This window comes from Bufo bufo, chromosome 1, assembly GCF_905171765.1.
Source record: "Bufo bufo chromosome 1, aBufBuf1.1, whole genome shotgun sequence".
NCBI classification, from domain to species: domain Eukaryota; kingdom Metazoa; phylum Chordata; class Amphibia; order Anura; family Bufonidae; genus Bufo; species Bufo bufo.
The window spans coordinates 23928313-23946659 of record NC_053389.1 but is presented as its reverse complement, the minus strand read 5'-3'; the positions used below and the strand labels follow the sequence as shown (position 1 = coordinate 23946659).

Sequence of the window (18347 nt, the reverse complement as noted above, 5' to 3'; positions counted from 1 at the left end):
TGACTTACACTTAGACTTGCTTGCGGATGCTTGCGATTTTCATGCAAGCCATTCATTTCTATGGGGCCTGCGTTACGTGAAAAACGCACAAAGAGGAGCATGCTGCGATATTCACGCAACGCACAAGTGATGCGTGAAAATCACTGCTCATGTGAACAGCCCCATAGAAATGAATGGGTCGGGATTCAGTGCGGGTGCAATGCGTTAAACTCACGCATCGCATCCGCGCGGAATACTCGCCCGTGTGAAAGGGGCCTTAGTTAGCCATGCAATCTTATGTATAGGCAGCCATTTTACCATGTGCTTTTGTAACACCCCAGAGTGGTGTTACCACTACTGCACCCTGCTACTGTCTTTATTGGGCTAACACTAATGCCATCTATGTACTTTGTCCAGGTTCTTCCACACTGTGCATTCCTAATAATGTTGTTATGTAACTGTTCATGTAATGCACCTGGTTCAACAGCAGGTGGCAGCAAACACGGCAGAGCTGTACTTAAGTAGAATGGAGCTTTCCATTCTATTCTAATTCCCCCCCCCCCCCTTCCCGGAGAGAAGTGGGCTTGTCCTACTTCCTCCAGGAAGGGTGGGGACCAGTTAGAGCTAGTCTAGTTTACCCCCAGCTAGGGGGAGGGTGTGCAGGGGCACGTCTCTTCTGGATGTGCCCACTCCAGCCAGAGCACCCTAAGCTCTGCTGGCCATGGAGCCAGGAAATTAGTTCCTCTGCTGAAGATAAGTCAGACTACAGATTGAAAATCAGCATAAAGAAGAAGCTGTTATCCAGTCAGCCTGTCAGTACAGCAGTGAGAGAAACATATAACAGAGTTGAGTTTGCCTGCCAGTTTAATGCTAAAGCCTGCTGGAACCAAGACAAAGCTTGTAAACTGTTGGAAGAAACGTTTATGCAAGTAAAGCTGCTGTTGAACTTCATCTTAAGGTCTGGAATCAAGTTATTTCTTCAAATCCCTCAGTTATTCCCCCTATTTATTGTTTCGGAGCCAAAGCCTGGGGTCCAGCAGTATCCAGGTAGGAGCACCGTGGCACACATAAAGAGACATTTTAGGCCGCACTATACCACTCAGCATTCCTACTAAACCTGGGACAGTATATAGAGGGCCCTAGGGGGAGGCCGCCCGTTGCACTTTCACTGTCATTGTAAATGTCATAGTACCTGCTATCCTTCGTTAAAACCTTTTTTTTTTTTTTTACTTTTTATTTAATAACTATTAGCCTCCTTAAGGGCTAGAACCCTTGTCATATTCACCCTAATAGAGCTCTATCAGGGTGAATAGGACTTTACACTCTCCCTGCTGCCCTGTGCTTTGTGCACACAACAGCAGGGAGCTGACCATGGCAGCCAGCCTCTGATGTGCCCCCCCCCAGCCTCTGATGTGTCCCCCCAGCCTCTGATGTGACCACCCCCAGCCTCTGATGTGACCACCCCCAGCCTCTGATGTGCCCACCCCCAGCCTCTGATGTGCCCACCCCCAGCCTCTGATGTGCCCACCCCCAGCCTCTGATGTGACCACCCCCAGCCTCTGATGTGCCCACCCCCAGCCTCTGATGTGCCCACCCCCAGCCTCTGATGTGCCCACCCCCAGCCTCTGATGTGCCCCCTCTGGTAACTCAAACCCACCCCCCTCCCTCCCCAGTATTAATCATTGGTGGCAGTGGCCACAGGGTCCCCCCCCCATCATTGGTGGCAGTGGGCAGTTCCGATCGGTTACCATGGCAGCCAGGACGCTACTGAAGTCCTGGCTGCGATGGTATGTTAGTGAGCAGCATTATACTCACGTGTGCTGTGGCCGCCGGGCGCTCCTTCTTCTCATAGGTCTGTGCGGCGCATTGCTAATGCTATAAGCAATGCGCCGCACAGACAGAAGAAGGAGCGACCGGCGGCCACGGTACACGTGAGTATAATGCTGCTCACTAACATACCATCGCAGCCAGGACTTCAGTAGCGTGACTCCTGGCTGCCATGGTAACCGATCGGAGCCCCAGCATTACACTGCTGGGACTCCGATCGGAACTGCCCACTGCCACCAATGATGGGGGGAAGGAGGGGGACCCTGTGGGATATGGCCTGCACATTCATTGGTGCCGCAGTGGCCACAGTCCCTCCCCTCCACCTCCTCCTCTGTCCTCATTGGTGTTCAGCGGCAGCCGCGCACAGTGGGGAGGGAGGGACTCCCTCCTTCTCCCTCCACTGTGCCAGCCGGCTCATCAGGAGAAAATGGTGCGCGCAGAGAGCGCGGTCATATCGCGGTCCGGCGATATAGGCGATATGGCGAAAATCCATATCGTGGCCCAAATTTATATCGCATATCGCCTATATCGCCCACCCCTACGTTTGACTTACACTTAGACTTTTTTTGGACAGAATAATGCAGACGGATCCGTTCTGAACGGATACAATCGTTTGCAGTATAGGTGCGGATCCGTCTGTGCAGATACCAGACGGATCCGCACCTAACGCAGGTGTGAAAGTAGCCTTACTTACAAAGCCCTGCAGAGCTAGACAGACATGTTTTGTTTTTTAAAACCGACCATCTTGTTCTATTCATCTCAGGATATGTCAAGCCAAGTGGAAAGATAGAGAGGGGCGCATCAGAATGGCAATTCACTTATGTGGAATCTAAAATTGTGCTGTGCTAGCAGTTTTCTTTTTCAAATGACAAGTACAGAACACATATAAATAGCCAGGAATATATGACTCACAATAGCCGTTCACAGTGCAGTTGGGATGGCCATAACATAACGTGTTCATCCTGATTTGTAGTTGCTGTAGGCGCATGCTGCCCAAGAAGTTACATTCAGATGCACATTCATATGTCCAGGCCAAAATGTCAGCCATCATTTTACCTGCAAATAAACATAAAGTTATAAGTTAAAAGAGGTTCTCTCTGCACTGGACCTTCTTGTTAGAGTGGTTCTTTGACAAAAATAAAAATAAAAATGATCACACGTAGAGTTGAGCGGACACCTGGATGTTCAGGTTCGACGGGTTCGGCCGAATTTCAGAAAAAAGTTCGAGTTCGGGACCCGAACTTGACCACGAACCCGAACCCCATTGAAGTCAATAGGGACCTGAACTTTTGAGCACTAAAATGGCTGTAAAAATGTCATGGAAAGGGCTAGAGGGCTGCAAATGGCATCAAAATGTGGTTAAGAGCATGGCAAGTGCTCTGCAAACAAATGTGGATAGGGAAATTACTTAAAATAACATAAAATACGTTAAAAAAAAAAAATAATAATCTTGATCTGGGAGGACCAGGTCCATATGGAGTAGGAGGTTGAGGAGGCGGTGGTAGCGTCGGTGGAGGAGGAGGAGGTAGCCTACACTGCTTTTTGATTTTAAATTTTATTTTTAAAATTAGGGTACACCCCAAAACATTGGAAAATATAACCTGTTGTAACTTCCCCCCCCCCCCCCAAGTCATGCTAAACACACGTTCAGACAATACACTGGCTGCAGGGCAGGCCAGCACCTCCAAGGCGTAAAGGGTAAGCTCAGGCCATGTGCCCAATTTGGAGACCCAGAAGTTGCAGGGGCTGACCCCTGTCAGTCAGTTCGTGTAGGCGTGTGCACACTTAGTGCCCCACATGCCGCACGTCCCCGAGATGTTCACGATCCAATTTGATATCTGCTCTATCAACTTTCGATGTTCTTTTTTTTCTTTCAAAATTCTTTTTATTATTTCAAGAAAATAAACATCCACATAGTATAAAATGTTCTACAGTGACACTTAGTAAAAAAGTATACATTCACCGTATTGAATTACAAGGTGTGATAACATTTGAACATTATACAGTAAGACAGTTTGCGTTAGTTTAAGGGATTTGTTGTATAAGCTTGAATGATTAGGATAACAGATACTGCATAGATATCCCTAAAGTTTACTGTATCGAGATGAGGGAATCCAACATAGTTCTAGACCATAATTCAATATAAGTCACTATTAAGTATGATAAGGAGGATGAGGTTAGGTTAAGGCCTCATGCACACGACCGTTTTTTTTTACGGTCCGCAAAAACGGGGTCCGTAGGTCCGTGATCCGTGACCGTTTTTTTCGTCCGTGGGTCTTCCTTGATTTTTGGAGGATCCACGGACATGAAAAAAAAGTCGTTTTGGTGTCCGCCTGGCCGTGCGGAGCCAAACGGATCCATCCTGACTTACAATGCAAGTCAATGGGGACGGATCCGTTTGACGTTGACACAATATGGTGCAATTGCAAACGGATCCGTCCCCCATTGACTTTCAATGTAAAGTCAGGAGTCCCTTTTATACTATCGGATCTGAGTTTTCTCCAATCCGATGGTATATTTTAACTTGAAGCGTCCCCATCACCATGGGAACGCCTCTATGTTAGAATATACTGTCGGATATGAGGTGAAACTCAAATCTGACAGTATATTCTAACACAGAGGCGTTCCCATGGTGATGGGGACGCTTCAGGTTAGAATATACTAAAAGAACTGTGTACATGACTGCCCCCTGCTGCCTGGCAGGTGCTGCAAGGCAGCAGGGGGCAGACCCGCCCCCCTGTTTTTAACTTATTGGTGGCCAGTGCGGCCGGCCCCCCCTCCCCCCTGTAGTTAACTCTTTGTTGTCCAGTGCGGCCGGCCCCCCTCCCTCCCCTGTAGTTAACTCGTTGGTGGCCAGTGGGGCCCCCCTCCCTCCCCTGTAGTTAACTCTTTGTTGTCCAGTGCGGCTGGCCCCCCCTCCCTCCCCTGTAGTTAACTCGTTGGTGGCCAGTAAGCCCTCCCCCCTCCCTCCCGCTACTAATTAAAATCTCCCCCCTATCATTGGTGGCAGCGGAGAGTACCGATCGGAGTCCCAGTTTAATTGCTGGGGCTCCGATCGGTAACCATGGCAACCAGGACGCTACTGCAGTCCCGGTTGCCATGGTTACTTAGCAATTTGCAGAAGCATCATACTTACCTACGAGCTGCGATGTCTGCCTCCGGCCGGGAGCTCCTCCTACTGGTAAGTGACAGGTCTGTGCGGCGCATTGCTTAATGATCTGTCACTTACCAGTAGGAGAAGCTCCCGGCCGGACACAGACATCGCAGCCTTGCAGGTAAGTATAATGCTTCTACAAATTGCTAAGTAACCATGGCAACCGGGACTGCAGTAGCGTCCTGGTTGCCATGGTTACCGATCGGAGCCCCAGCGATTAAACTGGGACTCCGATCGGTACTCTCCGCTGCCACCAATGATAGGGGGGGAGATTTTAATTAGGAGGGGGAGGCAGGGGGGAGGGCCCACTGGCCACCAACAAGTTAACTACAGGGGAGGGGGGGGGGGCGGCCGCACTGGACAACAATGAGTTAACTACAGGGGGAGGGAGGGGGGCCCACTGGCCACCAACGAGTTAACTACAGGGGATGGAGGGGGGGCCGGCCGCACTGGACAACAAAGAGTTAACTACAGGGGAGATAGGGGGGCCCACTGGCCACCAATGAGTTAACTACAGGGGAGGGAGGGGGGGCCGGCCGCACTGGCCACCAATGTGTTAACTACGGGGGGGGGGGGGGGCCAGCCCCCTGCTGCCTGGCAGCACCTGCCAGGCAGCATGGGGCAGTCATGTACACAGTTCTTTTAGTATATTCTAACCTGAAGCGTCCTTATCACCATGGGAACGCCTCTGTGTTAGAATATACTGTCGGATCTGAGTTTTCACGAAGTGAAAACTCAGCTCTGAAAAAGCTTTTATGCAGACGGATCCGTCTGCATGAAAGTAACCTACGGCCACGGATCACGGACACGGATGCCGTTGTCCGTCAAAAAAATAGGACAGGTCATATTTTTTTGACGGACAGGATATACGGATCACGGTCTCGGCTGCAAAACGGTGCATTTTCCGATTTTTCCACTGACCCATTGAAAGTCAATGGGTCCGCGAAAAAAAAATGGAAAACGGCACAACGGCCACGGATGCACACAACGGTCGTTGTGCATGAGGCCTAAGGAAGAGGGAATAACAGAAGGTTATGGATAACTGATGGAATGTGGGGGGGGGAAGGGTCAGGTGTGGGGGGGTGAGAACAAACAATAGTTCCTCTAGACAATCATATTAAGTTCTCAAGCAGTTAAAAAACCGCTCTGGATCATAGTTTCTTGCATATTAAATATCTTCCAGCGAGACTCCAAATTCAGACAGGCCAGACCCTTTTCAATGTTATTGTCGCAGATTGGTGTATGTGTTATTTTTAATCCATGCTTATAGCCGTAAATAAGAGCATTTAAATCTATGTCTCTGACTTCCATGGTTTCCATATTTTTTCAAATTTGGAGTGGTTGCTGAGTTCCCAGTGTGAGAGTTCCTCCAATCTGGCTATGTCATTTACTTTAGCGGACCATTGAAGTCCAGATGGGATGTCCTCGGATTTCCATTTTATTGCAATAAGTAGTCTACCAGCAGCTAATAAAATTCTTATCAAACTCTTTTCTATTTTGGACAAGGAGGTCTGTAAAAGGGAGAGTAAAGCTATTTCTGGAAGACAGGGAAGTCTCTCCACTGATAAATGCAAGATCTTCCTAATCTTGAAAAATATATATTTCCAGAAATTAGTTGTCTTAGGACATGACCACCAAATATGGAGGAAGTCTCCCACCTGTGTAAGGCATCTCCAACATTTATTGGAAGTAAGGGCATATATTTTGCTCAGTTTATGAGGTGTCAAATACCATCTAGTGAGGAGCTTATAAGCATTTTCTTGTATTGGAATGCATCTTGATATCTTTTTTGGAGCAGATAACAATATGCTAACTTCGGTGTCAGAGAATGTCCGTTTTAAATCACTTTCCCATTCTCTGATGTAATATAGAGCATTAGGTTTGTCCATCAGACTGAGGTGTCTAGTTATATTAGCAATTATTTTAGTAGGAGGTTTTGTCTGAGTTAAGAGTTTCTCATACCATGAGAGATCAGAATTTGATCTAGGATGTGCGAGAAAAAGCTTGGTTTGTGCCTTTAAGTATTCGTACTGCATTGTGTGTAGTTCGTTTATGGATAGCTTGGAAGCTAATTCAGATTTATTTAAGAATACTCCAGTATCATCTAGTAATTTATCCAACCTTACTGTGCACTCAGCCAGTTGACGGGGTAATGTTTGTGAAGCTACTCTATCTCTATATAGGCAGTCTGATACCGTTGTTAATGGAGAGGGGAATTCTAAGCAATATTGTCTGATCTTTACATTCCGTAGAATTTGCAAAGTGTTTGTAAGTAGTGAGTAGTCTCTATGTGTATGAATTTCCTTTGGGTCAGAGAAGACCAGGGATCTCAAGGGCCTATTTATTTGTTCTTCTTCCATCGTTAACCATTGCTTGTGTGATGGTTTTCTTACCCAATCTATAACCCTACCTAATTGTATGGCATTATATGTTCTCTGTATGGAGGGTAGGTTTATTCCACCTATATCATAGGGCAGCTGTAGAATCTTAAAGGCCAGTCTAGGTTTAATATTACCCCATATATATCTTGAGCTTATTTTCCTGAATTGATCAAAGAACTCACGTGGGAGTTTAATAGGTAACGTCTGTAGGAGATAATTGATCTTAGGTATCACTAAAGAATTACAAATGTTTCTCCTGCCCCACCATGATATGAAAGTAGGGGACCAGGATTTTAGTATATCTGGGATACTTTTTAGTAGGGGACGGTAGTTGGCATTAAATAGTTGATCTAAGTTGGGGGTGATGTTAATCCCTAAGAATTTTATATGTTCCTTCGTCCAAAGGAAAGGTGCAGTAGTTTGTAACTTGCTTATGACTGTAGATTGTACATTAATACCCATTGCTTGGGATTTAGTAGGGTTAATTTTATAATTAGATATAAAGCTGAATGAATCAAAGGCCTGTAAAAGGATGGGAAATGCACGTAATGGATTGGTGATCAGCATAAGAAGGTCATCTGCATACGCAGCTTGTTTTATTTCCATCTTTTTACATTTTAATCCCGATATGTCTGGTGATTGGCGTATATATTGGAGTAATGGTTCTAGTGATAGTATAAAAAGAATTGGTGATAAGGGACAGCCTTGTCTTGTACCATTTTTTATATGGACTGGAGGTGATAATGTGTCATTAACTCTTATTTGGGCACTGGGTGAAGAATACATTGTGAATATAGTGTCGATAAAGGTTTCATGGAAGCCAAACCTTGACAGGGTGTTCCGCAAAAATAGCCAGGACACCCTGTCAAAGGCTTTCTCCGCATCCGTACTCAATAGTACAAGTGGGGAGTTTCTTTTCTTAGCCAGAGATATGGCATCAATCACCTTAAAGGTAGTATCTTTCCCTTCCCTATTAGGGACAAAGCCGCACTGGTCTGAATGAATAAGTGATTGTAATAGGGGTTTTATCCTTGAGGCTAATATTTTAGCGAATATTTTAACATCTAGGTTTAACAATGAAATGGGACGATAATTTGAGCACAAGGTAGGATCCTTATTAGGTTTATGAATCAGTGAGATATGTGCTGAAAGGGTTTGGGGTAGAAATGCATATCCTTTTATGGCGTGATTATAGGAATTCAATAGATATGGCAATAGGGTTTTAGAAAATGTGTTGTAGTATAATAGAGGGAGGCCGTCAGGTCCAGGTGCTTTTCCTTTGGCCATATTTTTTATAGATGTCAGTATTTCAGTTTCTGTGATTGGTTTACACAAAGATAGAGCCTGATCACCTGAGAGAGAGGGAAGTTTGAGCTTTTCCAAAAAGGAAGTTGTGAGTTCCTCTCTTTTCTTTTTTGCTTCTTCTGTGTCAGAGATATTGATATTGTAGAGGTCAGAGTAATATGTGTGGAAAGCCTCCGCAATTCCAACATCATCTGAAGAAACAGAATTGTTCTGATGCTTGATGGCCATAATTCTAGATCTCCTTTTCCTCTGTTTCAACATAGCCAACATAAATTTAGTTGGTTTATTTCCATGAGCAAAGAATTTCTGCCTTAGAGAGAGGTAGAATTTAGCAGACTGTACATTAAGTAAATCTCTTAGTTCTTCTCTCAGCTTGATCAGTTCTTTTAGGTGATTTGTGGACAAAGATTGTTTATGTATAGCATCTATTTGCTTCTATTTTCTGTATTTTTCTATTCAGAGACGTCATATGTTCCTTCCTAGTTTTGTTTAAATGGGAAGTAATAGATATAAAACCCCCCTGATAACTGATTTGTGAGATTCCCATAAAATATGGGGAGAAATGTTTTCCACATTGTTTAAAAGAAAGTATTCTTTCAGGCTGGTCTCAACGCGTTCTGTGATTATTGATTTGTCAAGAATTGTCTCGTTAAGCCTCCAGTGGAATACCCTGGGACGACTGTCCGGGACATTGAAAGACATAAAAACTGGGAAATGGTCCGAATGAATCATAGAACCGATGTTGACCTCTATACAGAGGTGTAGAAGAGCAGCCGGAAATAAAATATAATCAATTCTGTGATAAGAATTGTGTGGAGCTGAATAAAATGTGTAGTCTTTTGTATCTGGGTGGAAGGTGCGCCAGATGTCCACTAGAGAGTGTTTATGTGTTAGTTTGTTAATAGTGGCTAATGTTTTAAAAGGCACCGTAGTTTTCCCCATAGAACAGTCAAGAGAGGGTTGAAGTGAGACATTGAAATCTCCTGCTAAGATGATCAGGCCTTCTCTAAATATCTCTAATTCGTTCATAACTGTTTCATACCATTGTCTATGGGAAGAATTGGGGGCATAGATACTGGCCAGTGTGTATAGTTGTGAGTCTATGTGTCCTTTTATAAAAACAAATCTACCTTTGGGGTCTATTTTGGTTTCTACTAATGAAAAGTTGGTGTGTTTATGGATGCCTATACTGGTACCTAATTTATTAGCAAATTCAGAAGTACTGTGAAACCATAAGTTATAGGGAGAATGTGTAAGGTTCGGTGTTTTATGGTGTTTAAAATGCTTTTCCTGTAAAAACACTATCTGTACTTTTTTTTTATGAAAGTGTCTTAAAATTTGGCTTCTTTTTATTGGGGATCTTAGCCCCCTGACATTGTATGTCACTACCTGTAAATTAGTCATGTGATAGGTAAAGAGTGATGTTTGTGATAGCGACTCTTACCACGTTGTCTGAGTGATAAGGCATATTTGGGTTGGCTCGTCTGAATGGAGGTCTCCGAGTACAGATTGAGAAAGGATGTCTAGGAGGAAGAAAAGAACCAAAAACCATTAGCTGGTAATTTTTAACATTTGGAACTAAACCTGGAACATTTACACAAAATATCCTCAATAGGACGTAACTGTAAGGGAGATCTTTTGTCTCCGGGAGAGACCATGACAGGTCTGTACACCAGAATGATCTATTCTGATGTAAAAGGAGGAAGAAATAATAATACATATAAAGGGTATTGTAATGAAAAAGAAAATAGGTCAGTGAGAAGAATACATTGTAAGATATGATAGACTTAAAATCATATTTAAAAGATGAAAAGCATAACGTTATTCAAAAGGAGAGGTTGGAAGTATATTGGGTAGTTGCTCACGACCGCGTCCACTCCCTTATCCACAGCATTTAAGGATCTACATTGTAAACCTCTATGGAGGTATTGTTGCGTAACTATTGTGGATCAGAGAGGGAGTCAACACCATCACGAGGGACGCACCAACAACTAAGAGAAAGAAAGAAAGGAGAGAAAGAGAAGAGTCAAAGCCCTTATAATTACTATAATATCAATTCAAAGTTAAGAGCAGGACTGTTCATCCATCTCCCTCTGATAAGATGCGACGCGGTGTCAATTTTCCTTGTCTTTTCCTCTGCCTTGATGATTTCCCGTTGCTGACTGTTTCCCATGGAGTTGGAGGTGTGATTTCTGATGGGATGCAGATGTCAGAAGTTGTTGACCAGTCAGGGACATCTATATCATCAATTTCCATAATTTTTAGTGCTTCTTGAAGATCTCCATGTTTTTTAATAATCAATCTTCTTTCTTTCCAATGAAACAATAGTCCAAAAGGAAAAAGCCATCTGAAGGCAATACGCTTGTGTTTGAGATGGTCAGTAAATGGTTTTAGCAGTCGTCTTTTTTGCAGTGTGGCGGGGGCCAAATCTTGAAACAGCATTATTTTCACTCCTTGGTACTCTATATTTTCGCATTCTCTCGCTTTCCTCATTACCATCTCTTTTTGAGAATAATTCAAGAACCTGCAAATAATGTCCCTAGGCGGTTCATTTGGTTTTGGTTTTGGTCTTAAAGCCCGGTGAGCTCTTTCAAGTAATATTGGGTCCAAGTATTCTTCTCCTAGCACAGATGAACATATTTCTTGCACCACTTAGGCCAGACAGGTGCTGGTAGTGGGAGACTCAATTATTAGGGGAACAGATAGGGAAATCTGTCACAAAGACCGTGATCGCCGAACAGTGTGCTGTCTTCCTGGCGCTAGAGTTTGACACATCACGGATCGGGTTGACAGATTACTGGGAGGGGCTGGAGAAGATCCAGCGGTCATGGTCCATATCGGAACCAATGACAAAGTTAGGGGTAGGTGGAGAGTCCTTAAAAATGATTTCAGGGATTTAGGTCAAAAGCTTAGGGCAAGGACCTCAAATGTAGTATTTTCAGAAATACTACCGGTACCACGGGCCACACAAGAAAGGCAGCGGGAGATTAGGGAAATTAACAAGTGGCTCAAGAACTGGTGTAGGATGGAGGGGTTTGGGTTCCTGGAGAACTGGGCCGACTTCTCTGTCGACTACAGGCTCTATCGTAGGGACGGGCTGCACCTCAATGGGGAAGGGGCAGCTGTGTTGGGGAAGAAGATGGCTAGAAGGTTGGAGGAGTGTTTAAACTAGGGACTGGGGGGGAGGGTAATTACACTATAGAAGGGGAAGATAGTGCAGATAGAGACCGGGGGCAAGGTAGTGGGACTGGGGGAGGAATGGAAGGAGGGACTAGAACAGTTCAGAAGGAAAGGTGTAGGGTAAAAAATATACATAAACCTCTCAAATGTATGTATACTAATGCCAGAAGCCTGACTAATAAAACTGGTGAACTGGAATTAGTGATGTGTGAGGAGGACTATGACATAGTGGGAATAACTGAGACATGGCTGGATGATAGCTATGACTGGGCAGATAATGTACAAGGTTACAGTCTGTTCAGAAAGGATCGTCAAAACCGGAGAGGTGGAGGGGTCTGCCTTTATGTAAAGTCTTGTCTAAAGCCCACACTCCGTGAAGATATAAGTGAGGGACATGAACATGTGGAGTCACTATGGGTAGAGATACATGGAGCTAAAAACAACAATAAATTACTAATAGGAGTCTACTATAAACCACCTAATATACCAGAGTCCACAGAAAATCTACTACTAAACGAGATAGACAAGGAGGCAAATCATAATGAGGTGGTTATTATGGGGGACTTCAACTACCCAGATATAGACTGGGAAACTGAAACTTGTATATCTCATAAAGGAAACAGATTCTTGGCAATAACCAAAGACAATTATCTCTCCCAACTGGTTCAGGACCCGACTAGAGGGACGGCCATACTGGACTTAATATTAACCAATAGACCTGACAGAACAACAGACGTGCAGGTTGGGGGACACCTGGGAAATAGTGACCATAAAGTAATAACCTTCCAATTATCATTCAAAAGAGCGTTTCTACAGGGAGGAACAAAAATACCAAACTTCAAAAAAGCTAAATTTAGCCAACTAAGAGAGGCCATAGGCCAAACTAACTGGGACAAAGTCCTCAAAAATAAAAATACAGCCAAAAAATGGGATATCTTTAAAAACATCCTAAAATCTCATTGTGAGAGGTACATACCGTATGGTAATAAAAGGTTAAGGAACAAAAAGAAACCAATGTGGATAAACAGAACTGTAAAGAAAGCAATAAATGACAAAAAGAAAGCATATAAAACACTAAAACAGGAGGGTGGCACGGAAGCACTGAAAAACTATAAGGAAAAAAACAGAACATGTAAAAAACAAATAAAAGCGGCCAAACTAGAGACCGAGAGATTAATTGCCAAAGAGAGTAAAACTAACCCTAAAATGTTCTTCAATTATATAAATGTTAAAAAGTATAAATCTGAAGGTGTCGGCCCTTTAAAGAGCAATGAGGGGGAAGTCGCAGAGAGCGACGAGGAGAAAGCAAAGCTGTTAAATATTTTTTTCTCCAATGTATTCACTGAGGAAAATAAACTGTCAGATGAAATGCTGAATGTTGAAATAAATTCGCCATTAAAAGTGCCCTGTCTGACCCAGGAAGAAGTACAACAGCGACTTAAAAATATCAAAATAGACAAATCGCCAGGACCGGATGGCATACACCCCCGTATCCTAAGGGAATTAAGTAATGTCATAGCCAGACCCTTATTTCTGATATTTGCGGACTCTGTACTGACAGGGAATGTCCCACAGGATTGGCGCATGGCAAATGTGGTGCCAATATTCAAAAAGGGTCCAAAAACAGAGCCTGGAAACTATAGGCCGGTAAGTTTAACATCTGTTGTGGGTAAACTGTTTGAAGGTTTTCTGAGAGATGCTATCTTAGAACATCTTAACGGAAATAAGCAAATAACGCCATATCAGCATGGCTTCGTGAGGGATCGGTCATGTCAAACTAATTTAATCAGTTTCTATGAGGAGGTAAGTTTTAGACTTGACAGCGGCGAATCAATGGATGTCGTATATTTGGACTTCTCCAAAGCATTTGACACTGTACCACATAAAAGGTTAGTATATAAAATGAGAATGCTCGGACTCGGAGAAAACGTCTGTATGTGGGTAAGTAACTGGCTCAATGATAGAAAACAGAGGGTGGTTATTAACGGTACATACTCAGATTGGGTCACTGTCACTAGTGGGGTACATCAGGGGTCAGTATTGGGCCCTATTCTCTTCAATATATTTATTAATGATCTTGTAGAAGGCTTGCATAGTAAAATATCAATTTTCGCAGATGACACTAAACTGTGTAAAGTAATTAACACTGAAGAGGACAGTATACTGTATATATACTACAGAGGACAGTATACTGTATAAATACTACAGAGGACAGTATACTGTATATATACTACAGAGGACAATATACTACTACAGAGGGATCTGGATAGATTGGAGGCTTGGGCAGATAAGTGGCAGATGAGGTTTAACACTGACAAATGTAAAGTTATGCACATGGGAAGGAATAATGCAAGTCACCCGTACATACTAAATGGTAAAACACTCGGTAACACTGACATGGAAAAGGATCTAGGAATTATAATAAACAGCAAACTAAGCTGTAAAAACCAGTGTCAGGCAGCTGCTGCCAAGGCCAACAAGATAATGGGTTGAATCAGAAGGGGCATAGATGCCCGTGATGAGAACATATTCTTACTACTTTACAAATCACTGGTCAGACCACACATGGAGTACTGTGTACAGTTCTGGGCTCCTGTGAACAAGGCAGACATAGCAGAGCTGGAGAGGGTCCAGAGGAGGGCAACTAAAGTAATAACTGGAATGGGGCAACTACAGTACCCTGAAAGATGATCAAAATTAGGGTTATTCATGTTAGAAAAAAGACGACTGAGGGGAGATCTAATTACTATGTATAAATATATCAGGGGTCAGTACAGAGATCTCTCCCATCATCTATTTATCCCCAGGACTGTGACTGTGACGAGGGGACATCCTCTGCGTCTGGAGGAAAGAAGGTTTGTACACAAACATAGAAGAGGATTCTTTACGGTAAGAGCAGTGAGACTATGGAGCTCTCTGCCTGAGGAGGTGGTGATGGTGAGTACAATAAAGGAATTCAAGAGGGGCCTGGATGTATTTCTGGAGTGTAATAATATTACAGGCTATAGCTACTAGAGAGGGGTCGTTGATCCAGGGAGTTATTCTGATGCCTGATTGGAGTCGGGAAGGAATTTTTTATTCCCCTAAAGTGAGGAAAATTGGCTTCTACCTCACAGTTTTTTTTTGCCTTCCTCTGGATCAACTTGTAGGATGACAGGCCGAACTGGATGGACAAATGTCTTTTTTCGGCCTTATGTACTATGTTACTATGTTACTATGTTACTTTGGGGACCGCTTCATTGGCTACTGACTCTGGGACGCCTCTAAAACATATGTTATTGCGGCGTCCTCGGTTCTCTTGGTCCTCTATATGGTCATAGAGATAATTGATATGTTGCTGGTATGAGTGGAGAGCCTCTGAGTTTGTTTTTGTATAGTCGACTAATACTGATTGTGTGGCTTCCAGATTTTCGACTCTATGGCCCACTTGTTTCATTTCTTTTTTGAGGTCAGCAAGTTCTTCCAATATAGGATTGACAGCTTTAGTGAAAGCCTGTGAAATACAGGATCTAGAGATGGGAAGTTCAGAAGAAGTTTCAATTGTGTCTTCAGGATCACTCTCATTATCTGCTTGTGAATGAGGCGATTTTGAAGCAGCTGATTTAGTATTAAGTGCGTTAGTATTGGATTTTTTCATCATGTAACTATCCAGATCAGATTGATGCGTAAGTGAGAGTTGACGTTTTTTAGGTGGGTCTGGTCTAGAACCATGATATCTTCCGATCTTCACCATAGGAATGTATTTAAATAGCCCCGCGGGTAGATTATTCTTCTTCTCACATAACCTTAATGAAGGTGTTAAATAATCATGGCATTATATTGACTGTGTAGATAACACTTTCAGAGATAGAGGAACATTGAAATGTATTGAGAGATTCTCAGGTAGGAGAATATCGCCACCTACTGGATAGTTCTTGTATATATTTCTCAATAGCTCCAATTACTTTTTATTACTTAGATTGTAAAAAACACATATATTTCAGATTCAGTGGTAATGATGATGGATGAGTATATAGAGGGTCTCACAAATCGTTATATTAAAGTCCTCTATACATAGATGAGAGTGAAGTATCGCTGATATTGCAGCATTTATCAGTGTGTAACTAAAATGGCGTCGGCTTCACTCCTCACCTCACTACAGCCGGACATGGGAGGATGTAGGAACTGAGCAGCAATTTACTTGGGTCAGTATCTCAGGACCAGCCAGGTAAGCCCTGTGTTACCACTATGGGAAACTTACTGCGATCCAGAGGTATATCGCTGTAACGACGTCTCTTCAGTCCTATGTATGGCAGTTTATTCCATGATGGCGTCGCCGCTGTACAGTGGTATTTTCAGCAGTCCGGTTATATAGTGCCGATTATATGGCACCGGAGGGACTGACTTTATTGTCTGACCTTGGTTAGTTGTTTGGTCAGCGGTGAGCGGTGATTAAATTCGGGCAGCTTATTTCTTCTTCACCGTGTGCCGCGATTTGTTGTATCCCTTCCTCTGATACAGGCTGGGTCTGCTGCACAGCGTAACACACTGCTGATGATAAGGCAGATTCCGAGGTCAGCTATATCGCCCCTCCGAAAAACGGCTTGTGTTCTGCGGCTAGGCGCCAAAATAGAGCACCCTGCTTTCCGGTGTGGTGTAGGCCGCAACCACCGACCACCCCAGATCCTCACAAAAGTAACCTCTTTGGGTTCCTGGTGGTGTACTGGGATCAGATCTACACTTTTTTTAGTGCAAACACTCCAGATTTTCCGAAATAAATTCAGTTTTCTCTGAACTGACTGCAGAGCTCCGCTATGCTGCTTTCACTCAGCTCTGCAGCTAGCTCCACCCCCCAACTTTCGATGTTCTTTTATGCGCCTACCATGGTGATCCCGGGTGGCGGGGAATCAGGGTTCCAGGCCGGAGAGGGAGCGTGAGAAAGTGAGACCACATCCAGGGGAGGATTCATTTTTTCAAATTTAAAATGATAGAGTTGAAATATGGGAGAAATTGTTAAAGCGTAAAAGTGTGACAACTTTTCAAAGTTTAAGCATTGAATGAAAGGATGTGGTGCTGAATAATTTATAAAATTTTATTCCCTGTCACCTATGTGTTTATTCACGTCTAAAATTGTATAGTGTCAACCCAAGAATGTAACAGAAAAATTGAAATTTATTACGCTGTCAACTAGGTAGAGGATATATTACACCCAAAAATTTGTGAATTTCACTAAAAAATGTAACTGACAATTTTTTTTAACCTGTCTACTAGGTATAGCAGTGGTACTATACACCCAAAAATTTGTTTATTTCGCCAGAAAATGTAACAATTTTTTTTTACCGGTCCACTAGGTATAGTAATGGTACTATACACCCAAAAATTGGTGAATTTCACCAGAAAATTTTAATGACAAAGTAGTGAAATGATATAAAATAAAAAACACGTACAAAAATAAAATATGGATTTATGAGGTGGAGGTCCATATGGAGTAGGAGTTTGAGGAGGGGGTGGACGTAGCAGAGTAGGTGGAAGCGGCGGTGGAGGAGGACGAGGTATCCAACACAGGTTTTTGGTTTTAATTTAATTTTGTAAAATTAGGGTACACTCCAAAAGAGCGTGAAATATCCAAAATACAAACATGAGCAATTGCGCTGCAGTACAACAATGGCTGGGTAAGGCCGGTATACATGTCTATTCTGCACAAGCTACGGACAAGTCCTGAGGGATCCATGTCTGGTTCATTTTAATGAACGTGAGCTTGTCCACATTGGCTGTGGACAGGGGGCTGCGCTTGTCTGTGATAACGCCCCCTGCCGTGCTAAACACACGTTCAGATAATGCACTGGCTGCAGGGCAGGCCAGCACCTCCAAGGCGTAAAGGGCAAGCTCTGGCCACGTGGACAATTTGGAGACCCAGAAGTTGAATGGGGCAGACCCATCATTCAGTACGTGTAGGCGTGTGCACACATAGTGCTCCACCATGTTGGTGAAATGCTGCCTCCTGCTAAGACCTTCCATATCAGCTGGTGGTGCTGGTTGTTGTGGCGTGCTGACAAAGCTTTTCCACATGTCGGCCATGCTAACCCTGCCTTATGAGGTGCTGGCGGTCCCCCAGCTGCGTTGGCGACCTCTTCCTCGTCCTTTGCCTTGTGCTTTTACTGTGCCCCCGCTGTCAGGTGGGAATGCCACCAGCAGCGTGTCTACCAGCGTGCACTTGTACTCGCGCATCTTACGATCACGCTCCAGTGAGGGAATTAAGGACGGTACGTTGTCCTTGTAACGGGGATCCAGCAGCGTGGCCAACCAGTAATCAGCACAAGTTAGAATGTGGGCAACTCTGCGGTCGTTGCGGAGACACTGCAGCATGTAATCGCTCATGTGTGCCAGGCTGCCCAGAGGCAACGAAAAGCTGTCCTCTATGGGAGGTGTGTGTGTCTGTGTCCTCTGTATCCCCCCATCTACGCACCAGTGATGGCCATGAGCTGGTCTGGGTGCCACCCTGCTGGGAACATGGTTCCTCCTCCTCCTCCATCTCCTCCTCC

The 18347-nt window shown here is 43.9% G+C and overlaps 1 protein-coding gene across 1 annotated transcript in view; it reads right to left on the bottom strand.

Moving 5' to 3' along the window:
* The window catches only part of LOC120992389, a 75038-nt gene that overhangs the window by 40021 nt on the left and 16670 nt on the right, over nucleotides 1–18347 (bottom strand). Inside the window, exon 4 of the mRNA XM_040421350.1 lies at nucleotides 2719–2862. Coding sequence (XP_040277284.1) covers nucleotides 2719–2862 — 144 coding nt within the window. The remainder of the gene's footprint in view (nucleotides 1–2718; nucleotides 2863–18347) is intronic.